At 38.5% G+C, this 27,206-nt stretch overlaps 2 protein-coding genes and 1 long non-coding RNA gene across 3 annotated transcripts; 1 reads left to right on the top strand and 2 right to left on the bottom strand.

The window, feature by feature from the left end:
- Positions 1–3,721: 3,721 nt before the first annotated feature.
- Positions 3,722–9,873, bottom strand: LOC124295386. The gene is made up of 2 exons (XR_006905334.1): positions 9,598–9,873; positions 3,722–4,118 (listed from the first exon to the last, which is right to left on the bottom strand). It is a non-coding gene; the product is annotated as an uncharacterized LOC124295386 (long non-coding RNA).
- Positions 9,874–15,001: 5,128 nt separating this feature from the next.
- Positions 15,002–19,934, top strand: LOC107225110 (short coiled-coil protein B). The gene is made up of 4 exons (XM_015665448.2): positions 15,002–15,466; positions 15,618–15,737; positions 17,753–17,839; positions 18,143–19,934. The coding sequence occupies exons 1-4, from the start codon at positions 15,388–15,390 to the stop codon at positions 18,283–18,285; spliced, it is 429 nt and encodes a 142-aa protein (XP_015520934.1). The 5' UTR covers positions 15,002–15,387; the 3' UTR covers positions 18,286–19,934.
- LOC107225105 (amino acid transporter AVT1D) lies at positions 19,331–26,606 on the bottom strand. The gene is made up of 8 exons (XM_015665441.2): positions 26,233–26,606; positions 25,755–25,875; positions 23,910–24,022; positions 23,676–23,808; positions 23,215–23,349; positions 22,882–22,991; positions 22,216–22,422; positions 19,331–21,145 (listed from the first exon to the last, which is right to left on the bottom strand). The coding sequence occupies exons 1-8, from the start codon at positions 26,369–26,371 to the stop codon at positions 20,481–20,483; spliced, it is 1,623 nt and encodes a 540-aa protein (XP_015520927.1). The 5' UTR covers positions 26,372–26,606; the 3' UTR covers positions 19,331–20,480.
- Between the last annotated feature and the right edge of the window lie 600 nt (positions 26,607–27,206).

Genomic DNA, 27,206 nt, shown 5'->3' on the forward strand with positions numbered 1-27,206 from the left:
GTTAAGCATTAACGAGTTGCACCCTTAGTGTCCTGACGTTCACAAAATAAATAGAAGCACGTATATATTTTGAGGATAATCATTGTGACAGGTCAGGAATCAGAACCACCCGGGTGCTTTCTATTTAGAGCACAGCGTGACATAGTGTACAAATTTCTATTGTAAGCGGCCAATCCAGGCAGAGGAATAGACCAGAAATGCTTACACTCTCGAACAAATCTTAAATATATGTATATAATTTATTGTGACCTTTTATAATTCAAATATAATCATCATCTTTATTTACAATTTTAAATTTCTGTGTTAAACTCATTTTTATTTTTATTTTAATCCTTACCCGAAATTGAAGATCAAATCCGTCACTGTTACTGTGTCCAGCACGGTGGAACACCTTGGCAGTAAATGACCAGTAAATAGTACCAACCGCTAGTTAGAAAATTCAAAATATACTATTACCGGACTGCCACAGTTCCCTGGCAGAATACACCCAAAGTTAGAAACCTTTTCCTGATGCAAAGGATGGGAGACATAGTCGAAGTTAATCAAAGGATGGCAATGTGTAGTTATTCCTATATGTACATACCTTATGTAATTTCTGTACATATGTTTAATACTTAACTCGTACCGTTAACTGAATATAATAATATGTATCTTCAGTCAACGCTCATATCTTCATTCCAAAAGAAGCAGCTGACATATAAAAATAATTTCTTAACTGACGTTAGATTTCCGTGATTTTTAAAAAATGCAGTTTGTTTGCAGCGGAAAATCCAGGCCTTTCTACATAAAAAATACTACTTGCAAATATTTTTTGGATACTAGGTAAGACTCGACTGATACTAATGTTTCAATCCATGCTCTAACAAACCCCGATGAATCTCGGACAATCATTATCACAGGAGTAATTTAAAAAAATTTAAAGATGATCAAGGTTCCTTTTTTCAACTTCTACTCATATTACCTGGTTAGATTGCGACTCTGCCCGCTGACCCCCAAACACAATATTGATCAGAAATTGATTATCAATTGGCCCAGATTATAATTACTCATATCTGTCCACTTTATATATTATACATTTGTGACAGCGCCCGTGTTGATGATTATGAATTTCGAATTTGAGAATATGTATTCCCGACAAAGTCGATACTATTTCATCCGGAATTTCAGTACTTTTTCGGTAACCCCTAATAATAATATTATCCAAAAAATACAATTATGTAATAATACTATGTGTAGGATATTGGAAACGAGTGACTGATATCACCTAAAAATGGATTTTCCGGATTCTTGATAATCAAATTCTCATCAATCATCTCTGTCATAAAAAATACAGATGAAAGGTTGTAGGACCTTTCGGAAGCTTCAAAAATGTTCCTGCTTCCAACAATACATCGGTGTTTTCTGAGACAAACTTCTATCGAAGTATTTCTATCGATTTCCGCAAACAGCATTTACAAATTTTGCAGACTCAAGTAGAAGATAAATTTCACCAAGTGAGAAGAAGACATCGTTGAAATGGTAATGAATTACATTAGACATATTAAAATTATAAGGAACTTATTGAAAATTCATGTAATTGCTTCGTAATCATCCAATAAATATGCATCGTTGATGAGTTATTGGAACAGCATCGGATTCCGGTGGTGAGCTGATTGTCCGTTCTGCAAAAATATACATAGGTCCGTTAAATTCCAAGCGATACTTGTCCTGCGAAGATCGCCATCCAACAATGATGCGTAAAACGTTTAGTTATTCGTGCATGATTTTTTTCGTTTTACGAATTTATTCTCTGGAAGTCTGTCCTTCACAGCTTCCGTGGCAAGTATCAGCGAGGTATAAAAGAAATGTTTACAGTATACGCTTGTTACGTATTATCTTATGTAGTACGACGTTTGTACACACTATTTTATTCAGAATTATATTGCAAGTAGCAATAATTCAATAATCACCAGTTGAAAATTTGTCATATCTTTTATTCCAACTGATTTGTGATTTGCGCTATTGACGGATCACTTCCTTTCTGTCGAAAGTAATAAATTCATATGTATATTGCGACAAAATATTTCTCTTGTGGTTTGTAATTGAGTCTGAAATCAATTAATAATATTATGAAATGCAAGTTATCATATTACTTGCCTTTCTTTTGATGTATGTGAATGTAATGATCATTTGAAAAAAATATTTAACAATAGATTCAGTTGAGTAATCTAGAAATCATGCGAGTATATAAATTTGTAATCGCAATTTTTAAATAATTTTCTACAACATAAATTCAAAAGCAAAGATGGGAGTTAATTTCTAACTGTATTCCATCTTGTCTGTACAATGGGGCTTTTAGACGGATCACCCGTATCTCGAATGTACAAAAGTTGAACATCGTTCTTTTCGTCATGTTTAGTAGCTGGTTTTGAATGAGCTTCGTTTTTTTGTTCTTTATCGTTTTTCACGGGAGACGCGCTCATTTGGTATGCAAATATCGTGTTTTATTGTAACAACTTGTGTCGACTGCGAAAAGTCAAACGAGGGAAAAAGATATTGGAATTGCCCAACTCCAAATTCTCAAAGGTATATGCACCTTGTTGACTTTAATTAAGAAACGAAATCTATCGAAGCGGAAAATGTATTTACGTGGAATTCACTCTGACTAAACAAGAGAAATCCGAAGGTATTGCGATTCCAAATGCTTTACGCATTATCGAAGCATGAGTTTTATTGACAATGAGTTACATTTACGCAAGAATAAAATTGTGTGACGGGTTTTGAGTCCGCACGAATAATATGGGTGGGGAAGATAATTAGAGACGGGGCGGATATGATCGGTAAAACTTAGTGTGTGTATTTTTTTTCTTTCGCACCAGGGCTCGACTTAAATTAAGAGTTACAAAAGGGTTGTAGACGTAAGCGGTGGCTGATCACGCCTCAGCCCTTAGCGTTGCTTAATACTAACTTACAGCTACGCGCGCAGGGGGGGGGGGAGGAGAGTGGGAGGTGACGGGGAATGTGGGGTCGGAAGGGTTGATATGGCGAGGGGAGGGTGGTGTAGAGTGACGGGGAGTGTGTGGTAGACAGGGTGGGTATTGCGAGGGGAGGAGCAGATCGGCGATAGAAGGCAGGCTAACCTGGTTACGTCGACGTGTGTGTGTGGAGGTCTTGAGGTGCGGTGGAGGGTAGCTGGGTGTTCGGTGTGTGTGTGTGTGTGTCGGTGACTGTCTCTCTTTCTTTCTCTCTCTCTCTCTCGCTTTCGCTCTCGGGTTACGCCGGTGTGGCTGCTGCTACGGCCGTGCTCGTACTGACTCTCGCGCTCGGCTCTGCCGAGCGTCGGGGGGGCTTCGGTGATGTTCGGGTCTTTCCCGACGGGACAGGGCTCACCCGTTCGGCTCTTCCCCGCGGGTTTGGGGTTTGTTGTGACTTGCACTCTAGGTGCAACGTCACAACTCCCCCCTCCCCACGCGGGGCGAGGCCTATAGGGTGAGCCGGTTTCGGTGACGGATTTTGTGGTCCTTTCGTCTGTGTATTCTCCTTTTGTTATTTTTGTTGTTTCTGTGTTGTCTGCTCCGATCTGTCGGGGTTAAGGGATGGAGGTTGGGTTGTATTTGCGGGGTGTGTGTTTGGTGTGGGTTGTAGGTCGTCTTATATCTACTTATTCTACTTAGTCTCGTGTGTCTTAATCAGAATCATGTTTTTTTTTTTTTTTTTTTTTTTTTTTTTTTTTTCCCTCTTATATAAACTTATTCTATTCTTATATTATTTTGTACTTGAATTTTTGGTTTTGCCATTGGTCATTGCCTTGGTCCGGAGGGTGTACTTGTGTGTGTGGTCATCGTTGTGTGTGTTTGTGAGTGTCTCTGTGTGGCTGTGGGTGCAGTGGTTGTTAAGTGTGTTGTCGTCGTGGTGGTCTGTATTACCTTTCTGTATGTGGGGGGTGTCGGTAGTAGGGTTCGTCGGGTCTCCGTCTGGTGTGTGCCGTCGCGTCCGTATTTGTGTGGGTGTGGGGCCTGTCCTGGTGTTTGTAATAGTGGTGTTTTTTTTTTTGTTTGTGTCGTCGTTGTCGTCGGTCTCGTCAGTCGCAGGGTCATCAGGGCCGGTATTTTTGTTTGCTGATTTTCCATGTTGTGTTTCTGTGGAGTGAATACACATGTTAGTTTATTTTTGGGGTGTGTTGTTTGATTATGTATATAATTTTAGGTCTTCTATATGACATTTTCCTATATTTCTACCGCTCTCTGTTGTTAATTCGTATATTGTGGGTGAGACTTTTCTAGTGATTATGTATGGGCCTATGAATTTTTTATTTAACTTAGCTGTCGTTCGTTCTGGTCCGGATGAGAGTGTGTGGTTCTTTTTTAGTACTCTGTCTCCTTCCTTGAATTGAATGTCTCGTCTTCGTAGGTTGTAGTAGTGCGCTTGTTTTTCGTTTGCTTCTATCAAGTGCCTCTGTACTTCGTCTCTAAGTATTTGTAGTCGTCTCAAGTGGTCTGTCCATCTGTCTGTGTCTTGTAATTCTACTTCGTCGTGGTTCTCTAACTGATTTCTTAGACATTGTGTGGGATTTAATTCCCTTCCTAGGTTTAAAAAGGCTGGTGTGTGTTTAGTTGATGTGTGTGTACATGTATTGATTGCAAATTGTAAGTCTTGTAAGTGTATGTCCCATTCTGTGTGGTCGTTGTTTACGTAGGCTTGGATCATTGTTTTAGCGGTTCTGTTGACTCGCTCTACGGGGTTGGCTTGTGCGTGGTATGGGGGGATTGTTGCGTGTCTTATGTTGAATTTTTGTGTCAGTTCGCGTATGAGTTTGTTTATGTATGGTGTGCCGTTGTCTGTCAGTAGTATGCGTGGTGTACCCCATCGTGATATTACGTGTGAGTGGAATGTCTGTTCTACTGTTTTGGCGTTTGCTTTGCGTGTCGGTATGATTTCCACCCATTTAGTGTATAGGTCTTCGAACACTATGATGTATTGGTTTCCTTTTTTTGATCGTGGGAATGGGCCCATGATGTCGGAGGCTACTACTGTCCATGGTTCTTCGATAATTCTCATGCCCATTAGTCCTGCCGGTCGCGCTTGTATTGTTTTTGTTCTTTGGCATGTGTCACATTTTTTTATGTAGTTTACTGTGTCTCTGTACATCCCTGGCCAATAATATGTTTTTGCTACTCGTTGGTATGTTTTTTCGATCCCTAAGTGTCCTGCTTGTGTTACGTCGTGGTTTTCGTGTAGTATGTGTGTTATTTTGTCTTTGGGTATGACTAGTTTCCATGGGTTTGTGTCTGGTAGGAGGTTTGAGTGTAGGGGGTTCGGGCGGTGGAAGTATAGTTGATTGTTTCTGATTCGCCACGACTCGTTTTTCTCTGGGCGTGTTTGTACTTGTGTTTTTTTGTATGTGTACCACTTGTCTGTCGTGTCTTCTATTGTGTCTATGTGTTCTTCGTCTTCGTGTCGTCTTGAAAGTGCGTCTGGCACGTCGTGCATTGTACCTTTTCTGTGTGTAATGTCAAAGTCGTATTCTAATAGTTCTAGTGCCCATCGTGCAAGTCGGCCTGTGGGGTTTTTTAATTGTCTAAGCCACTTCAGTGCGTGGTGATCTGTAATGACTTTGAAGTGGTAACCTTCCACGTAGGGTCTGAATTTTTTGATGGACCAGAGTACCGCCAAACACTCTCTCTCAGTTGTTGAGTATTTACGTTCTGCCTCGCTTAGCGCACGGCTAGCGTAGGCTATGACATGCTCTTCGTCATCGAGAGATTGTGTTAGTACGGCACCTATCCCTGTTCCGCTAGCGTCTGTTTGTAGTGTGAATGTTTGTGTGTAGTCTGGGCATGCGAGTGTGGGTGGTGATGTGAGTGCGTGTTTGATTGTGTTCATTGCGTTTTCTTGTTCTTCCCCCCAGTGCCATTTCTGGTCTTTTTTCAGTAGTCGTGTTAGTGGTTCTGTAATGTGTGCGAAGTTAGGTATGAAGCGTCTGTACCATGATGCCATCCCAATTAGTCTCCGTAATTGTTTTATTGTTTTTGGGCTTGGGTAGTTTTCTATGGGTTGTGTTTTGTCGGGGTCTACGTGTAGTCCGTGTCTGTCTACTATGTATCCGAGATATTTTACTTGTGCGCATCCGAACTCGCACTTCTCTGGGTTTATTGTCAGTCCTGCGTCTGTAATTCTTTTTAGTATTTGCTCTAGTCTTTGTAAGTGTTCGTCGAATGTTTGTGTTACTATTATTATGTCGTCTAGGTATGCGAATGCATATGGTTCGCATTCTGGGCCTATGAGTCTGTCTAGTAGTCTTTGGAATGTCGCTGGTGCGCCTGTCAGTCCGTATGGCATTCTTTTAAATTGAAATAAGCCCATTCCCGGGACTGTAAAGGCTGTTATGTGTTTGCTGTCTTTGTCGAGTGGTATTTGGAAGTATGCTTGGCTTAAGTCGATTTTTGATATGTACTGTGCCGTCCGTAGTTTGTCTAATATTGCTGTCATGTATGGTAGTGGGTATGCGTCTTTTTTTGATACTGAGTTAACCTTCCTAAAGTCTAGGCAGAAGCGATATGTGTTATTTGGTTTTCTTATCATGACAATTGGGCTCGACCATTCGCTTTCTGATGGTTCTATCACGTCTTCTCTCAGCATTTTGTGTATTTCTGTGTGGATGGCTTCTCTAATTTTTGGTGATACCATATAGTATCTTTGTTTTATGGGTGCGTGTCCTTGTGTGTCTATTTTGTGTTTAATTAGGTGTGTTAGCCCGAGTTGGCCTGGTAGTGTTGAGGTTTTCTGCTGTATTATCGTCTGTAGTTGTGTGTGTTGTGATTGTGTGAGTTCTTGTATTCCTGCGCATATCTGTGGTTCGGTTTCTTTGTCGGTTTGTGTGTCGTCTGTTGTTTGTGCGTTTGTGGGTATGATTTTTTGATTTGTGATTTGTGTGTTCTGTGGGTTGTCTTTTTGGGGGGTGTTTTCCGGTGGTGTCTTTGTGTTGGGTAGTGTTGGTGTTAGTGGTTTTTGTTTTATGGTTGTTTTTTTTTTTGTGTTTTCATGTCTTTCTGTTGTTTTCGGGTTTGTTTGTTGTTTCGTTGCTTCTAATTTTTCTGCTGCTTTTGCTTGTTTTGTGTGTGTTTGTGTTGATTGGTGCCGTGTTTCTCGTGTTTGATGTGTTTGTATGTATTCTTTGAGTGGTGTTGGTAGTTCTTGTGGTCTAGTTTGCATGTGGTAGTGTGTCTGTGGGTCGTCTATCAGTGACCATGTGTTTTTTCCATAATTTATTAATATTCCAAATCTTATTAAGTCGCTGTTACCAATGATACATTGCGAGCCTAAATTTGATATTAATCCGAACTTAATTTCTTTTGTTATGTTGCCGAGGCGTATTGGGAGTGTTACTGCTCCTTCTATCGTCACCTGTGTTCCGTTTCCCATTGTAGCTGTTCTGTCGGGTGTGTTGTTTATTTGTGTGTCTGTGTTGTGTAGTATTTGTATTACTTCTGCGCCTAGGTATGAGTGTGTTGCGCCTGTGTCTATCAGTGCGTTAAATTCGTGACCGTGTATTTCGATTCTGATGTGGAATCTACTTTCCGTTATGTTGTTGTCTGTCGTAGGTGCTACTGTTTCGGGTGTGTTTGTGTTGTTTGTGGGGTTGCCCTCCACCCTTGCTGGGTCAACCCTTACTCGTTTCCCTGGTTCTGTGTTTGTGTGCATTGCCATCTGAAGTGTCCGGGTTGGTTGCAGTTAAAGCATCTGCGTGGTGTTGTGCCTGTGTTTGGGTTCGTTTGCGTTTGTTGCTGAGTGTAGTGTGGTGAGTTATACGTGATTGCGGGGTATCGAGTCTGTTGTGTGTTTTGGTTTGTTTGGTTTCGTCGTATGTTGTATGTGAGTGCCGGTGGTATATTTGGTGTTGGGAGTATTGCTGGGCGGGGTTGTGTTTGTGTGTACTTGTATGGGATGTATTGTGTGTGGTGTGTTTGGTGTGTGTAGGTTTCTCGCGGTTGTGTGTAGTTGTTTAATATTGTTTGTCTCGTGTTTTCCCATTCGATATTTGCTTCCCATTCTTTTGCGGCCATTTCCAGTTGGTCGAAGTTCGCGAAATCGTATGGTTTTATGTATGCCTTGTATTCTATTTTCATGTTTCTGTATGCCAGGTCTAATTGTGTTCGTGGGTGGTATGGTGGTTTTAGTTGTGATAGTAGTGTTCTAAATTGTATTAGGAATTGTGTGATTTTTTGTGTTGGTCCTTGTACGTAATTTCTGATTTTTTGTTCTAGCCTGTCCCTATGTTGTATGTCTTGAAATGCGTGTGTAATGTCTCTTTCGAATTCTTCCAGTGTTCGCCATTTGCCTCTATTTAATCTGTACCAGTTTTTTGCGTCACCTTCGAGTATTGGGCTGAGGTTGTTGATTAATTGTGTGTCGTGTATTTCATAACCCGTTTGGTAGTCGCGGAGATTTTGTAAAAATTCATCTATGTCTTCGTTTGTGTTTCCTGAGTATTTTATGTTCCATGTTTGTATTGTTTTCATTGCCATTGCTGGCTGATTCCAGTATGTATTGTTTGGGTTTGATGTGTGGTTTGTGTTTGTGGGGTGTATTGACTGTGTGCTGTATATGTGTGGATCTTCGTATACGTTTCTGTCGCTTGGTGATGCTTCGAGGTCTATTAGGTTTTGCATAAGTCGTGTGTTACGTGTGTTGGTGGCTAAAAATGTGTCTGTTCCTGTGAAGTGTCGGTTCGTTTGATTGGTGGTTACCGTGTTAGTTTGCGTGTGTGTGGGTGTTGGGATTGTATTGTATGTTTGTGTGGGATTTGTTGGTTCTGGGCTTTCTTGGTGTTGAATTTGTGTACTGTGTAAATTGTGTGTATTCTCTATGATAGCTGCATCGATTATATTTATTGTGTTTGGTGAATTTATCGTGCATCGTCTATTTATTTCCTGCCGTTGGGTCGGTGTTTGTTGATCTCGTGTCGCGCGCGGCTCGCTCTGTGTCGAGTTGTTTTGGTTGCGTTCGGGTGTGTGTATGTCCATGTGTTCGCGCGCTAGGCCTTGCGGTTCCCTGTGTCCTTGGTCTGCCATTGTGTGTATCGTGTTTGGTAGTGTGTGTGTTCAACTGTCTTTATTTGAATTTTCGTGACTGTGTAGTTTTGTTTCGTGAGTCTATGTGTACTTTGTTAGCGTTTATTCCTGTGTTTTGTCTCTTAATTGTTTGGATTTGGGGTAAAAATGTGGGTAATTTACGTTGGGCGCCAATTTGTGACGGGTTTTGAGTCCGCACGAATAATATGGGTGGGGAAGATAATTAGAGACGGGGCGGATATGATCGGTAAAACTTAGTGTGTGTATTTTTTTTCTTTCGCACCAGGGCTCGACTTAAATTAAGAGTTACAAAAGGGTTGTAGACGTAAGCGGTGGCTGATCACGCCTCAGCCCTTAGCGTTGCTTAATACTAACTTACAGCTACGCGCGCAGGGGGGGGGGGAGGAGAGTGGGAGGTGACGGGGAATGTGGGGTCGGAAGGGTTGATATGGCGAGGGGAGGGTGGTGTAGAGTGACGGGGAGTGTGTGGTAGACAGGGTGGGTATTGCGAGGGGAGGAGCAGATCGGCGATAGAAGGCAGGCTAACCTGGTTACGTCGACGTGTGTGTGTGGAGGTCTTGAGGTGCGGTGGAGGGTAGCTGGGTGTTCGGTGTGTGTGTGTGTGTGTCGGTGACTGTCTCTCTTTCTTTCTCTCTCTCTCTCTCGCTTTCGCTCTCGGGTTACGCCGGTGTGGCTGCTGCTACGGCCGTGCTCGTACTGACTCTCGCGCTCGGCTCTGCCGAGCGTCGGGGGGGCTTCGGTGATGTTCGGGTCTTTCCCGACGGGACAGGGCTCACCCGTTCGGCTCTTCCCCGCGGGTTTGGGGTTTGTTGTGACTTGCACTCTAGGTGCAACGTCACAATTGTCATTTGAAAAACTACAATATGTTAGTATTTGTCTGGTGAAAATAAGTTCACTTATGCTCGTTTCCACACCACCGCAAGCAGTAGAGCACCCGGCGCGTTTTTTTTTATGTGGTATCCCCAGTATGCCTACTCTACGGAAAATAATAGCAAGATCGATCTTAGGTTCTTCAAAAAAAATTACAGATGACTTTTTTCATATGTTAATTATGGTAAATTGTTTTACCCAATCAATTTGTACTCGCGTATATTCGCAGTTCGTTGAAAATTTTTCAGGTCATATAACCGGTTGACTATTTATTATCGATGAAAGGTGTATGTTTTAATTATGGATGAAAGATGGTTGTTTTAATTGTGGATGATGGGTGATTGTTTTTATCTTATAAGCGAAAGGTAATTGAGTTTGGATGTTTGCGCACGGTTTTTTTCTTTCATATGAGGTATAAGATAACCAATAAAATGGAAAACCTGGTAAATACATAAAACAATCAATTAGACCAAGATCGAAAACACGAATCGCTCTAAGACGTTGGCATTTACCTGTTGGAAGACGATGCAGAAATGTTTGAAAAGATGGAAAAATATCTGAGTAGAATAAGCACAACCCCTAAAATATGACATAGCTCTATAATTCTACAGTGAAATACAAACCGAACATGACCTATAAGCGATTCGAGAAAAAAAACTCTGACACTAAAACGATTGCAATAAAAGACTGTTAAACCATTAAAAAAACTACAGCTGAATGAATCTTACCATATTTTGTAATCATGATGACGCTAAACTACATCGCTAAATCTATGTATCGGTGAAAACAAGATGACTGACCCTGAACCAGACCTGAACCAAACCCGAATCAGACCTGAGCCTGAAAAATGAAACGTTATTTTTTTAGCATAGTCAGTAAAACGCAGTTACCTGGAACAAAAAAAATATAATTAGTGACAAATGTCGATACAGACAAAAATACACTTAGCTGAGATAGCTAAAAAATATATAATTAACGAAAAAGAGACAAATAATTAGTTGAAACAGACAGAATATTTGATCAGCTGAAACAGACAAAAGGTTTGATTAGCATAAACATATAACAAGTCTGGTCAGCTGAAACAGACAAAAGTTTCATTAGCTGAAACATATGAAGGTTCTATTAGCTGGATCGGACAAAGGAATGATTATCTGAAATAAGTAACAGTTTCATTACCTGAAACGGACGAAGGTATGGTTAGCACAATCACATAAGTCCATACACTAACAAAAAAAAGGATCGAGTCAAACATGATATTCGCTTTAATTGCTTTAGTTGCTTAGATTAATAATTGTATTGACAAACAAAAACTTTCTAAATTTTTTGAATCGACATCTCTTTGCGCTTCGAGTTATTAAAGTAAATATCTTTAGCGACTGAACATTCTACAGTTATCAGTACATTTATTAAAAAATTGGTTTCGTTGCCCTGAAACAGAAAATGATAAGATCAGTTAAACGAGTGTTTCTGTACATTTCAGATGTATTTCATGAATACTCACGCCAAGATTCTCCACTATCACTATACACTACCGAGATTTTTGTAGCAGCACGTTGAGCTCCGGCTTTCAAATGCCGCGCTTTCTCTCATAACTGAAAAGTATCAAGTCCACGCGCAAAAGGCGGCATGGAACTTGAAAACTTTATTATTCGTAAAAGAATTGACCGAAGAGCTGAAAGATCAGCACATCGAGAGTGCATAACTCTTTTATATACTGTTTGCAAAATCGACGCGTAAAAAATCGTATCCGATTCTCGTTATTAATTTACGCGCAAAAGGCTGCGTTCACTTCTCGTGATTATGCGAAATAAGGCGCGACAGATAAACTGTCAAAAAATTTGTACTGTCTGGGACTTGTTGTACACTGTTTGCAAAATCAACGCGTAAGAAAATGTGTCCGATTCCAGTTAATAATTTACGCGCAAAATGCTGCGTCCAATTCTCGTAATTAATCTACGCGCAATAAGGCGCGACAAATTAAACTGTCAAACAACTTTTATCATCTGGGGCTTGTTCTAAAAATTCTGTAGAAACCCAATCCACATCTGCATCTTTTTAAATTAGATACATTTCTATGCGGATTGTTGTTCTCAGAATACAAATCGATATGGGGAAGGAGGTTGGAGGGCATTCATTATTGTGTGGCATGACGGTCGGCGGTCCTCTTCGACGCGAAGTCTTTAAGCTCAGCATCTCTCCCCATCTAGCGTACCACGGAACGCGATAGATGATCCAGAGATGCGTTTTGCCCATTCAGACGATCACAGAGATCAATTGAATGTAATAATGATCAGTAATGACTAAATAATTGAATTGAATAACGATTAAAAAATGTTTGCAGAGTAATATGAAATGGGAAATTCAATTTCGTTAGTATTCAAATGCTTACGAATGGTCCAGAGACTCGAATACGGAGTCTTTTGCAAAAAAAATTTCTGTGATCGTTTGACGCTGTGGATTACTAAAGTTAGTAACATCACTGTACATCGCGACCTTCCAACCCTTGCCTGTTTTCCAACGGAACCACCCAACGGATAAGAGAGACTCTTACACACACATGCATAAACCCCGCGACGGATCCCAAAACGTCAACCTACCTACCCGGTTACCTATATTCGATCTAAAGGCTTCTCCATTTTTTCCAACACACATCATTCTTCGTCATTTGCGCCGTGGTCACTGACTTACATTTTCGTTGGTAACCTGTTGGGAGCAAAATGTTTTTGTATCATAATCTGCCTACTCAGAATACAGTATCGCGGTTGTATCCCACCAACTCTAATATTGTATGTATGATTTGAGTAAATATTAGCAGACTATCGGTACATTAACCTTTTGTAAAATTGATTAAAAACATCCTATATGCCAATTGGCATTTTTCTAGGCGAGCTAAGCCTACAGTTGATCAATACTTGTTGGCTGTTAAAAGATTGAAAATGGTACATAATATAAGATGCAATTTGATTACGTCAGGTTACGCCAGAATTTAGAATTTTATCCGTTTAACAATGATGTGAATAATTGAATTCTTTCAAACCTCAAGTGAGCCCACCACTTAAACGACATCGGTAAATTCAAACGTAGATTATTAGATCAGTCACGAAACACAATTCGATCTCGCGAATGTCGAGTAAGCGATGGGTACTTGTCGCGATTCTCATTCCACTTTTAGCAACGTGCAAAATTTCTAACTTTAAGCAGGCTACGGTAAATTAAAAGGCGAAAAACAAAATTATTCGCCAAAGTCAAGCACGTTGCGAACGTGAATGAGTATGTTCATGCAGCTAAGAAATCGAAGATTTGTGTAACAATTGTCACCGCCACGCCACGTGACAAGAGGAATCCCAGGAAAATACCCGTAACCTAACACATGCAAACTCACCAACGTTGCTGAGAAATGAAAAAGTTACTCCGAAGTCTCTGCTGTGAAAAACAAAATAGAACACTTGAATTAATACTGTAAATTGGCTTTCAGTTTTCAAATTAATAATTACTGTTGTCTAGTTTCATATATATGCATTGCATGTTATGCAAGAACAAAAGTTCGATTTTAAATGTACCACCTTGGATTATCAATCAATAATTAAAATAAGCATTGTTACCTCGACTCTGGGCTGCTCCACGCTTTTACACGTAGTATTTCTTGTAGCATCTCAGGGTTATTGGTGAAGCGACGCACTTTTTACACAATACAGATTTTCACTAATCTCTTACAATCCACAAAATCAGCACCGCAATAGCACTAGCACTCGATACTATACTCACTTTTTGGGCTGTAGCTGTCTGTTTGAACCGACTGAATAAACTTGCTAACAATGCAATTGCGCATTTACCGAAAATCAGCGAAAAAAATAATAAAATTGACACTCCACGCATAGAGACAAATATAGACATCACTGAAATCTGAAGTTACACAAAACAATGAAAATTCGTACACGAAATTCACCTTCAATGTTCGCACGATGTTTTTATTTCGATAACTCGGTTTTTCTTCAGGCTACACGCTGCTCCTCGTCTATTATTCACCGATGAGTATGGTGGAAATACACTGATCGAACAACGTGACACCACCTGAACAACGCGGTCTGAATGTTGAACCGATACTGACAGCACGCAATTTCGCTCCGACTGCTCGGAAACGACTGATGCTGCACGGCGCTCAGAGGAAACTTTAAATCAGTTCTCTGAAGAACGGAAGATAATAATTCTCCCGCCCTCTTTGTCGCTCTTCACATGGAGTGGGGGTAGCGGCACGCGCCTGCCTAGCTGTTTTTCTCCTCTGTAGAATTATTATCTGCTGTCCTTTAAAGAACCGATTCGAATCCGTTCACGGAACGCTTACACCGTTGCTTACGCTCTATTGTATATATCTGTATGGTCTCGGCGGCCGGTTGAAGACACCGCGTAAGCTACGCACAACGCGATCGAATGTTTAGAGCATTGCCGTAACAATATGCGTCGTCACTTCAAATGCGTATTTTACGAATCGACGCAGTGTGTTTAAAGCATAGACTTTTCAAGATAGACTGAGCGCTCTCATCAGCCACTTGAAGCAAACATTTAAAGGACAGAAATATGCCGGGAGTACTGCCTTCTCTCTCTGACGATATTTGTGGAGGGGATCGAGGCGGTAGAGGAGAATGCGGCGAAATTATGCGCCTATGTCCATAGCTGTTCGACTTCCACTGTTCCGTTGTCTCCCATCATGACACCGATTGTAGAGAGAGAGCAGTACTCCCGGTATATCTCTGTCCTTTATATGTAACTGTCAGTGCCTCTTGTGGGAGCGCTCAGTCTATCTTTATAAGTCTATAGTTTAAAGCACGGAGGTTTATAGGTTACGATCACCACCCTTTTTTTTTGTACATTTTATAGCGAGAGTTTCACTTTTTTCCCTAAAAGGCGCTCAAATCGCATGCAGACGATTCTTCTTAGTTCACCTCAAAACTGTGGACAAGTTTTATTGCAGAGTGTTGTCGCGATTGTCCCATTCCTACTACTCCGTGGTATACGTCTATTGTAGACCGAGCTGAAGATCGCCCATCTCAGTTCATCCTTTATTTTTATACAGCCATGAACCTCTTCCTGTCTTGTTTCACATTTCATGACTCATAGGATCGTCTGTCCCCGCTGCTGCCTGCCAATTTTCGTGTTTCCGAATAAATGGCGAACACTTTGATGTGCGGAAGTTGATTGACCGTAAAGTCAATATTAAATTAATGAAACCCGTTAAACGTTAATTACAAATACTCCCAGTAATTCGAGTGAAAATCAACTTCCAATCGGACATCGACGAAATAATAAACGAATAGTAAATCCCACTAAGTGACATTCCTAATAAGTAATAAATGCGTTGAATCAATACAGACGGACGTCAGAGAACAGCTCCACACTTATTACGAATCATCGTAAGCCCTGATAATTTAGCGAGAATATAATCCCGGCGATGTCTACGTCGATGATGTCCGGGGCAAAATTACAAGATGACATGAGTAGCATACCGTTGGCAGATGACGACCCTCAGGGTGGGTATTGCACATAAGAACATGCAAATGTCCACTGTGTGACCTACATAATCGAGAATAACATTTGTGCACGTATTTAATATCGTTCAATCGATTCCCCAACAATCTTTCATTGAATTATCCTATTTCAATTGGAGAATTTACTTTTTAGTCATCATTCCTGAGGAGGAAGCTCCCGACAACATGTCCCATGTTTCGGATGTTCTTGTACATGGTCGGAGCATGGACTCCATCCCTTCAACATTCACCAATGGCAGCAGCAGCCCTAACAGTAATACATCGTTATGTTTTTTTATCGAATGAATCATATAGTGCAATTGTTATCAACTTTTCCTGTACAGATATTAATTTTCTGTACTATTACACCATTTAAGATTCACAGAGTATTCATATGAACCTGAAGCTAGCAGCCAGAGTTGGTAGCCAAATGTATTGAACTTTTTGGAAATAGAATAATGCAGTTCAGTTTTAGCATCATAATTCTATTAAAGTATTCGGGATACGAGATATGTCTCAAAATTTTGATTTTCGGATTTCATTACCTTATTTAGATGAATGTTAGAACATTTGGCTGCTAATTCCAGCTGTTACTTTCAGCCTCGTGTTACCCAGTGCACAGATGAATGTTCTAAAATTTGAGAAAACTTACTATTAGTATGAAAATATCCTTTTGTCTTACTCACATTCTAGGGAATTTCTTAAATGACATTTCCTTACTTTTTAGTTTTAACTAAGTTGGAGTTTGATTCCTTATGTCGTGAAATCATTAATTATCATGCCCAGATTGTTACCAATAATCCTGCCAGTAAAATCGCCAAAAGTAGTTTTGATCACGTTTTTGCAGAATGTTACTGTAATTCGATTTTGAAGTAAAGGTCTTGATATTCTTACCCTTTTGGTTAATTTACCATTATCAAAGAAATGACAGCTCAAACTTTGACAAGAACTGTATTTCGGTGAGATATTTTTGTATAACAGTAAATTAACTGAAAGGGTAAATGAGCGAATTAATGCTTCCATTCAATTACCCTTTTAGTTAATTTACCATTATGAAAAAATATGTCACCGAAATGCAGTTCTTTTCAAAGTTCGAGTTTTAAATGTAAATGTTACTTTTCAAATGTGGTACAGGAGATAAAAATAAATAGTAATCCTGTAGCTTTAGGACGAGAAAACCGACATTTGTCTCTGAATTTTACCATTTGTACAAAATTCCTATCATAAAACATTCAGTAAATAATTGAATTTTCACTCAAGAACCCTTAAAAATATCAAAGAATTTATATCTGTTTTTCCTGATTGCAATTTCTATGTATTTGTATTTAAATCTTCGTACAATTAAGTTAATTCATTTTTGATGTATGTTAATTTACCCAGTGACTAAGATACTTTCTTTTATCTCACTGGATCAGTTGGTAATATTTCAAACGCTCCAAATTGTGAGAAGATGGTTCGTAATCTTTCCGTTACTGCCAATTATTACAAAACAGTGTTTTACAAGAGAATGAGTATTATTATCTAGATAAACACAGAATTATTCATATAAAAATTTATTTAGATAAGATGAAAGATAGTTTCTGATGCAACTATTTCCATACAGGATGAAATTTCCCAACTTTTATCTAGATAATCAAAAAGATGACTATATGAACAGGAGCTTCCTAATCTATTGAGAAAAGAGAATTGTTGATTTCATAATATATTTCTATGGGTGTGGTATAAAAAAATGTTGCTGCAAATAATTTTTTAGTCTTCTTTCTCAGTGATCGTAGATTACGAAGTTTTTTTTTTTTTTTTCAGAAAGACGTTTCCATTGACCTACATGTTTTTGCATAATAACATTAGAGTCTTGACTCCGAATAGTGTTGCCTTTGTTTCCATATAAACAGTTTAACTCATCGTTATATCATGCAAAAATGAAGATGAACAGTAAATTCATCTATATGAAAATGAAATATATGGTCAATCTATCTAAGCTGGTTATTTCAAATAAAATAATCCAGATAATGTACAAAAAATGATATCTTACTATGTACAATTAGTCAGTTTACCTTCAATAACTTTTATTTCTTTGTTTTCCTCGAATTAAAATGATTGTCATTGTCATTTGGCTTTGCAGGAATATAATTTTTGTAAGATATTGATTAATAATTAGATATCCACCTTAAAATTGTCCCGTAAAAAAGCTATAACTTTCATCTAAATTTTTATGAACGTCTTTTGTATCTGTTGATAAGATTTGCCTTTGCGTATTGTTTATATGTAGTTTATCTAAATTTTGCCTAGGCTTGGATCCAGACATTAGCCCAGATGAACAAGAAGAAAAAGCCAGATTGATTGCTCAGGTCTTGGAATTGCAGAATACTCTGGACGGTTCGTACTATTCCATAGATATCATTACTTCAGATTAATGCTTTCATTAGATTAACGTTTTGCTGAATATAAATCCTAATTGCATCATAATGCTCTTTAGAATATTTATTCAAAATATCATCGCGTAGTTCAATATTGGCTGTTGGTGTCTAAAAATCGTCCTGTACAACCACTCTTAAATTGAATACGCAGTGATTGTTCTGAAGAATAATTATGGAGGAAAAATAAATGGATTTACCTTAAGCAATATTAATTATACAAAATGGATTACATACATTCCAACGTGTTCAATTGTTTTTACAGATTTATCCCAAAGAGTAGACAGTGTCAAAGAAGAAAACTTGAAGTTGCGAAGTGAAAATCAGGTCCTTGGTCAGTATATTGAAAACTTGATGTCAGCTTCGAGCGTTTTTCAATCCACAAGTCCAAAATCGAAAAAGAAGTGAATTGTGTATAATTATTCCAACCATGAAAAAGAATTTTAATGCTATATTCGCTCCCCTGGGCCAGTACGTATAATTTGATTTTATATTTCAATGATATTTTCGGTCCAAAAGTGTACGTGAGACGTATGTATGCGTACACTAGCAAACTTTCATGTTACGCACAGTTCTAGCAGTTATAATTTCTATAGATCTGATTCTAGTGCATTTCCAAAAGACCATCACATTTGTAGTATGGCTTTATCATAGTACTCATAATATTATGAATAACTGACTGTACTCAGTTTAATAAGATAAATTTTGCCTTATCAATTATCGACATATTGTATGATTTTACTTTGCAAAGTTCGCACTATTTATTGTAAATATAAAAGCGAACGAAACAATTGTTGAGTGAGACAGGCTACATCTGTTTAATAAATGTTGACTTAGACTATTGAGTTTACTAGTCTGTTCATACTTTAGGAAAGGTGGTGAAATTGAACCAGCAAAGAAAGAGAAGGGAAAAGACCCCATTCATTAAATAAATTTATTTGCGATTCGATTTTCAGCATACATGTGGGTACATGTGTATGTGGTATATGTACTAATTTAATCTGCACATGACAGAAAATGTTTTAGTATTGCCATTATACAGGGCTGGAGCTTCAAGAATAACGTGCTTTTAACTTTGACACATTTATTATAAAAGAGTTTAATTCACACTTTATACATTTTTACCACAGTGTGCTTAAAAGCTTAAACACACACACACACACATATACATACATATATATAATATATATTTAATATTTCAATATATTGAAAAGCAAACTAATATTCACATAAATGATTCTACATTACGTACCTATATTGTGTTGGGCATTTAATATCACTTTTGGGCAAATAATTTAATCGTAATTTAGGTTGAGTGTATACAAACTGATAATGAAAAAGAGACAATGAAAATGTGAATATTATTCGGTCTCTCGACTTATTTGAACTGAGTGATATAGTTGTTAATTATAGCAACAGCAATACTTTTAAGTGGATCTATCAATTTCATTTATATTGTAAGATTCTGATTTTCAGACTATCATTTTCCATGTACGCCTGTTTTCTTGCCTTGTAACATATTAAATATATGATATTATTCGAGCATAATTTATGCGCAACCTTACATGACATAAGAGAGTCTATTACATACTGTAAATGTTTACTAGCATAGGTCAAACGTATAATTATATTCTTTTAGTGATAATATGAATAATCATCGCTCAGTTTCAAATGATGATAATTATCACATCATTTACGCATATTTTAATGACCAAAAAAGAGTGAAATAGATGAAAATCCTAAAGCTGTGTAGCAATTATCCAACGAAACAAAATCAAGGTTTTCAAATGGAGCTTTGCTTGATGGATTTCATGGCAGATTTTTCATCGCTGTATTATTTATGTAGATGTACAAAATATGAAAATCAATTATACCTATACAAAGTGACTTGAAATAATTGTTACATACCAAGTCACACGACAAATTAAAAGTCCATGTCACCAGCAGAGTATGCGAAAAGAAAAGAATTTTACATCAAACGAATACCCAGAAAAAGGAAGAAAAATGTTTAGCGATTGTAATGAAAACATCAGTGAATAAATTCGTTGCAAAAAATACCAAAGTTACTAGTTTATTAGAAAATTATTATTGCTGTCCTCAGGCCCAAAGTAATCATTCATTCCAGCATTCATCAATCTCATCATAGAATGGACTTTTCTATAAATTTTGATGAAAATGTGAAAATACATTGCTATGTGAACTCCATTTTGTTTCTTTTTTTTTTTTTTTCTCAATAAAATTTTTCAGATTGATAATTGACGGATTTTGGGTAAAAAAATGCGGTAACTGTTTAAAAATTAGTAGCTGTAACGATACACCCCTTAATATTAATATTAAGGGCTCAAACTTTCAGGATAATTTTTTTTAATGTTTTTACAGTAACATTAAAAAAAAAAATTCTTCGTTTTTTTTGGCCCAGTCTAATAGACACTCTATACTCCTTCCAAAGTAATTATACTTGTAGTTTACTATTGATCGTACAATAACATTTAAATTCATATGAGAATACCCGATATCAGATAGGTATACATATTACTAATTTTCGGTCTGTAAAATTAATTTTATATCCGTAACATTAACTATGTTTACACAATTGCGCGTATTCAGTGAAAATCCAAGCCCTTAGCGGCCGCGGAGACATTGACGATGCAGGGTGGTGTAAACTCTACGAATCTGATCGTGTTTCTGACGTTAATATACGTCGAAGAGATTGTCAATATCACACCCAAAATGATAACCAAGTGTTCAAACCAGTCGATTAGACTCTCGGGTCTACTCCATGTGAAATACCCACCAGAGGTACACTGCGAACGACACCTTCGTTCTCTTATCACAACGGGCTTACTGACATCCAGGTGTATCGGCTGTCCCACTGAAGTCTCGTCTTGATCGTCATCCTCTCCCATAAGCTCGCCGGCGTTACTATTTTCATAATACACGTAGGAGTGACGGGTCATCGGGTCAACGTTGGATTCGAACTTGAACCCATAGTGCACAGACTGGGAATGGACTCTGTGGTCATCGACAAGGTTGAAGCCACCGCGCCTTTGACAGGCTGAAAATACTTGGGGCGTTGGAGTCCGCTGAGCCGCCCCTTGGAGCTTCTTGATCCTGGAGTACATCAGCGGGGGCAGAATGAAAACTAGAGGACCCGTTAAGGAACCCCCAATCAAAGCCATCACAATATCGAATCTCGGTACTGATTCGCCTAACGCAACGGCCAGGAAAACCAGCGCTGACCTTGTGACGCACCGCTTCCAACTGAACGCTGAAATAAATTCAGTGTCAGAATGAATAGGAAACGTGTGCCAGCTTTCGAGTGTTTCATCCGAGGGGTTAATCACTCATGAATTTAATTTCCACCGGATTTCAAGATTACAAAGGTCTCAAAAGATTTTAGGGATTTCAGAGGATTTCGAAACATGAGAAAAAATTTCAGAAGGTCTCAAGAGATTTTAGAAAATTTCAAGACATTTCACAGAATTTCAAAAGGTTTCAAATGATTTAAAAGGATTACCAAAGATTTCGTATGATTTCAGTGGTTTTCAAAAGATTTTGACAGATTTCAAACATATCAAAAACTTGAACATATTTCAAGAGATTACAAATGATTTCAGACAATTTCAGAAAATTTCTAAGGATCTCAAAGGACTGCAAGTGATTTCAAGAGATTTAATGATTTTAGGGGATTTCAAAAGATTTCAAAAATTACAAAAGACTTCGAGGATTTTAAAGGATTTCATAAGATTTCAAGAGACTCCAATTTCAGGCGATTTCAGGAGATTGCAAAAGATTTTTAATGATTTCAAAATATTTTAGACGATTTCAGGGGATTTTATGAGATTTCAGCGAATTTCAAGAGACTTCATAAAATTCACAGAAGGGTTCACATCTGATTTCAGGAATGATTAACCCCTCGGTTTCCTCCCTCGTACGCCATATTTGTTTTTATGTTTATAGAGAATGGATACGATATAACGCCGGTCAACACGTTTCATGTCCCTTACCATTAGTAATGCAATACAGCTTAACTACATTTCTTTTGCCTGAAAACTGAAGAAAATTGTTATTATTCTTCAAAGGGTTTGTTTTTGTGACTGGACAAGCAAGATTTTGAAGCTTATTCACAGACAACATAACTAAATTAAGCCGACTGCCAGCGCTTGTTTCCATAAAGTGAGAGAAAAACTTCAATATGTTGTCCGATGTAATGCATGTGAAAATGGGAAAAAATACAGCGCTAGCCTCCAGCAAATAGTAGCTGAACAAATCTGAAGGTGCAAATGCAAGTTGCTTCAATCGTTTCATCGATTCTTTGCGGTAAGTGTGTATACGTACATCTTCGAACATGAAGCTTATCCTCCACGTGCTGAAACAAAGCTGTGTGTCCGACGGCGCTGGAAAGGCAAAGCTGAAGTGCGGCAAGTAAGATAGCCGCACGCGTTGCAAACCCTCCGGGCACAAGCTGTAAGACATTCGCGGTAATCCTGTCTCCGTATTTCCAAGCTGCCAGACCCGTTGATACCGTGAATAAGGTGCCCGTAACTGCAAACCCGGAGGAAAGTGTTGAATGCCACATATTATACGACATAAACCTAGTCCAAATTTGAAGTTAACAGCCATGGAGCATTGACAAAGGAAAAGATTCGTTGGTTTTGGTCATGATTGACTTTTATTACAACACTTCCTTTCCGCGACGTTTCGACCGAGCCCAGCTGATCATCATCAGGCTAAATTTTTGACTATCCTACGAACATGATCTTGTCGAAGACTTCCTCCTGAAATGGCAAGCTAACAACATCATGTTTGTAAGATAGTCAAAAATTTAGCTTGATGATGGTCGGCTGGGCTCGGTCGAAACCTCGCAGAGACAAAGTGTTCTAATAAAAAGTCAATCATGACCAAAATCGAGGAATATTTACTTTCGGAAACCTAGTACGATCATATCAATTGCATAACATATAAGCTATAGTATAATCATCAGAATATTGTTCCCACACTTACAAATGAATGAGCTGATCACCGCCTTATTTACATCCTTTGGTTTCCTCATATCCACTTGGATGGTCATCAGCGTAGGATGAACATCGAACTGGAAAGCGAGGATGGCATAGCTGATGGAAAGAGACACTTGCATTATATATAATTCATACGAAAAGTTTGAGCCAGAAAAACATAATTAAGGCTAAAAATTGTCGCTGAATCGGTGCTGAAAGGACTGATCTGTGCTCAAAAATGAAAGTTATTTTCATAAGCCACGGGCAAATTTAGGACGAGCTTAGTCTTAGTAGGCAGCTCAACAATAATTTAGCAAAAGGTATCTATGTCGGATTTTACCCCGAGATGAACCTTTCCCACGGCGGCCAGAGGGGCACCGGCTCCGGTTCCTCGATGACGTTATCCGATGCGATACACCACCAGGTCAAAGTTGCCGTGAGTGTGACCACCAGTGTCGAGCACATTGCCAACCACCTTGAAGTAACAATTGGATGCTGTTTAGTCTGCTGTTCCGGAAAAAATGCACATTAGGGTGGTCCTTAATAGTGTTGTTTTTGAATTTTTATATTTCCAGGGGCTTAAATACTATCAAATGGATGAAAAAGAATTTCCTAAAAATTTGAGCTCTCTGTATCAACTCTAAGATAGCCCGCTTCGTGATCGAAGTATCTTAGAGTTGATACAGTAAGCGTAGGTTTTTAGAGAGTATTTTTTATCAATTCGAAAGCGTTTAAGACTCTGGAAGTATGAAAATTAAAAAAACAATCCTATAAGGAACACCCTAGTGCACATACACTTACTTCATGTCGCGTGGGCTTCCGAGCCACATTATTGGGCAGAGAAGAACACCGACAATGAGGAGCCAGTAGCAAAAGGAGAGATCGAACTTTTCCCCTGAGACCTTGATGCCGAAAAGCTGGAGATTCTGAGAGGCTGAAACACGTGATTTAAAGGGGCATACAATTGTTATTAATTCAAATCATGATCGTGGCTCACGCGTGACTTTACTTTGTCCATTACTAATCCTTGATTACCTACTAAGAGGCTCGGAATCCCTCCGCCGAAAACCGTCAGGTTCAACAGCACCGTCACGCAATTACGAGCAAAAGGTCCTAAGGTCATCTCAGTCACCGCTGCCAAGGGATATCTACATGAAAAAGAGTGATTACTTGTGTATTGATTATTAAATACGATGTCATATCGTCGGCTGCTAAAAAATTGGCATAATTTTGGGAATTCAATCGTGGTCTGTTTGGTTCAAAATGATGCAGTGGATCGAGCAGTCTTCGGACATTTTTTTATTAGAATCAATTAATAGAATGTGGTTGCTCATGGTCTCTTAGAAACGGTTCACCCGATCCATTTCAACTTTGAGAACTGTATTCTGGGGGTAATTTATTCTCTTTGCCTTGATGGTCCTACTTTTTTTTTAATATCTTTTTTTTGTTAATTGATAATTGAACTTGTTCTATAATTTATGTTTTGTTGAGTCAAAAGGTTCGATGGTTGAAGCAGGTAATCAAATTTGTTGTTAGAATAATCTCTTATTTCGATTAAACATTAGAGTTATTGTAACGCACAAAACGTATTCTTCGAATGATATCATTCATAGTTCTATTGGCACAAATAACTTTCCGGGATCTACGCGATATTTAATGAATTAAATCCATAAACTCATTGTTGTATATGTAGAAGCATACAATCAACATCTGTCAACAGTTTATACATACGTATATGTAGTCATTATCAATTTCGATGACTCGAAACTTTGTATTAGGCTTTCCTCGTTTGTCAGGGGTCTAATGATTATTTACCACATATCATCCGTATCGGAAGTACTGTAGTAGACTACCCGGGTTTATAACTATCTCTGAAGCTATTTTTATAGCGAGAGAGTTCACCGCCTAGTGGCCGTTTATAGTACTAGTATACTGATATTCACGACGACCATATTCTCTACTTATTTCAAAGCACGTGGTATTTATTTTACTTCATAAGTAAACTAGTCTAACTGATTCAACCACTTCCACTAAACTATAGCTCTGGTTAGATCATCAAAGTATGGCATTCAATCGTAAATTTTTCATTGGCTAGGTTTATCTACTTATTTTATTTGAAGTTCCTTATTGTTTCTGTCAACGAACATGCGACTTGGAGACACAATACATAAATTTCAGATGAAATGATATTTAGTTGACTCAATTTCGGAAACACATCAAAAAATTCACTCGAATCAATACTTCACTTGATCGCGACGAGAAAGACTTTTGTTGATTCAAGGAATTCGCTTGACTAAATCATTTTGCTAAACTAACTAAATCGAAATTGTTGAATTTAAGTCATCGTATTTGAAACAAATAAGGGATACTGGATTGAAGTAAATGGACTCCAACAAAATCTATTTTTTTGGCTTGAGAATTCCTTTTCCTTTGAGTTGGACTAGAAGATGCGATTTTTACCAAAAATATTCGTGTTCTTTATGCAAAAAAAATTATTCAAGTTATTTTTTTATTGAACATTTAGGTTCACCGACGAGGGTTTGGAATAATGTATCTAAAAAACTGTGATCGATAGAAATGGGTTGTATAATTTTGTTTTATCGCTATCGCAAATTTCGAACATGTAGTTTTGAGAAAAATGCGTTAGTTAGCGTCAAGTGAAGAAAAATAGTAGTATCTAGTAACTTACAAGTGTTTTTGGCTATTCTGCTACTCCAGGACCGTAAAATAAATTATATACTGATATTGTTACTCTCAAGATGTTCAGCTGTCCGTTTTTGGAGAAAAACATCAATTTTTTGAAAAATCTAAATGGCTCTCCCCTTAATAAAAGTAATGTATCCTCGTTTATGAAATATATATTCGATATTCAGCTCGTACCGATTTTTCCGCGCCAACTGCGGGTCTAGGTTCGTAGCTATTATCCAGGATTTTCCGAGGAGTCTCGCCGTGTATACTTGAAGACTTAAAACAAATATCACCAAAGGTATGCCTAGCCAACCTGAAACAAAACAGTTTGCTTCAACAATTGGAGTCCAAATTGCACTCACAATCAGCGTCTTGTGAAACGAGGTTGAAGTTAGTAACGTCATCGTAACGAAACATTGGGATAAACTTACTATTTTCTTATTTTTACAATGATTTTGAAAGAAGAAAGATTGCAAAATATCAGTACGTTTGGTTTTCCGAGTCATTTACCGAATTTCAAACAGTTCCAAAATCGCGACATAACGGTTCTTCCTCACATACGCAACGTTACTAACTTCAGCATGATCTTTTGAAGAATTCTACCCTATCAACGAGTCGTTGCACTACAGATAATTCGCTCGATCGTAATAAGGATTTGCTCACGACTCACCGCATTGTATGATCGCCCTGGGCAGGGCGATGATCGGAAAGACCCCGAAGATGTCGACCATGCAGAGGGTGGCAAATAGAAGAGACAATCCTGCCGGCTCACTAGGTCTATACATTAGGGGAATCCGCTCTCTTTCCATTTTCCAGTGATCGTGATCCACCTCGGCGCCGGGAAAAAAGGTGTCTATAGCTTGAGAATTGAAGACGAATGAAGACCAAGAGCAAGACCAAAACCAAAGTCAACACTTTCTGTGCTGACACTCGACCTGTTTCTGGTCGTGGTATCGTTCGAAATGAAATTCGATACACGACCTGCAGCAAAACACATATACGAACTGCTGTTCTCATGCAAGGACCATGGTAACGGGCACGATCAGTCTATGTACACCAGTACCAGTACCAGTACTGTCATACATCAAACCGATCGTAGTAGACGCGGTGAAGACCCATAAGGTGAGGTAAAAGTATATCGCTGTACACTGGTAAGCAAAAATATCGCTCGTACCTATCACTATCCACGGTTCGTTTGAACGCGGGCTAACCCGAATGTTCTGGCACGTCTGGTTTTTTATTTTTTGTGCAAAAGTGTTCCCCGAGGTCTAAATGTTGAGACATTTTTTTAAAAATCGCATAACGAGCTATTGCAATATCCGTGCCAAATTTGAAAATTAAACGGTCTTTTGAAGAAGATTGTTTTCCTGACGGTGAGATAACAAGTTTTTGAATGGAACATTAATCTAGGGCAGTGAAAAACATCAGAAAACTGACATCGATCAGTAGAGAATTGAAAAAAAAACTTGCGTTTTTATCAGAAGCGCTTCTAATAGTTGTAATAAACCGCGTTCAAACGACCCGTATATCTGGCATTCATCGAGTGCTTATGGCCGCTTCCCGAATAACAGTGGTACCAAAACACGTCGAAAAGACGTGCAATGCAACAAATTCAGACATCGAAACATAATGCTGTTCTGTAAC

Source organism: Neodiprion lecontei, chromosome 7 (assembly GCF_021901455.1).
Source record: "Neodiprion lecontei isolate iyNeoLeco1 chromosome 7, iyNeoLeco1.1, whole genome shotgun sequence".
Taxonomy (NCBI): domain Eukaryota; kingdom Metazoa; phylum Arthropoda; class Insecta; order Hymenoptera; family Diprionidae; genus Neodiprion; species Neodiprion lecontei.

Bases quoted from the DNA above. Each gene is read 5' to 3' on its own strand.
- LOC107225105 (XM_015665441.2), bottom strand. From the start codon at position 26,371: ATGGAAAGAGAGCGGATTCCCCTAATGTATAGACCTAGTGAGCCGGCA. The intron at 24,023-25,754 runs GTACGAGCTGAA...TTTTTCATGTAG, and splicing joins CAGTTGGCGCGGAAAAATCG to ATATCCCTTGGCAGCGGTGA. The intron at 22,423-22,881 runs GTAAGTGTGGGA...CCGGGTTTGCAG, and splicing joins GGTGATCAGCTCATTCATTT to TTACGGGCACCTTATTCACG.
- LOC107225110 (XM_015665448.2), top strand. From the start codon at position 15,388: ATGTCTACGTCGATGATGTCCGGGGCAAAATTACAAGATGACATGAGT. The intron at 15,738-17,752 runs GTAATACATCGT...AATTTTGCCTAG, and splicing joins TGGCAGCAGCAGCCCTAACA to GCTTGGATCCAGACATTAGC. The intron at 17,840-18,142 runs GTTCGTACTATT...TTGTTTTTACAG, and splicing joins ATTGCAGAATACTCTGGACG to ATTTATCCCAAAGAGTAGAC.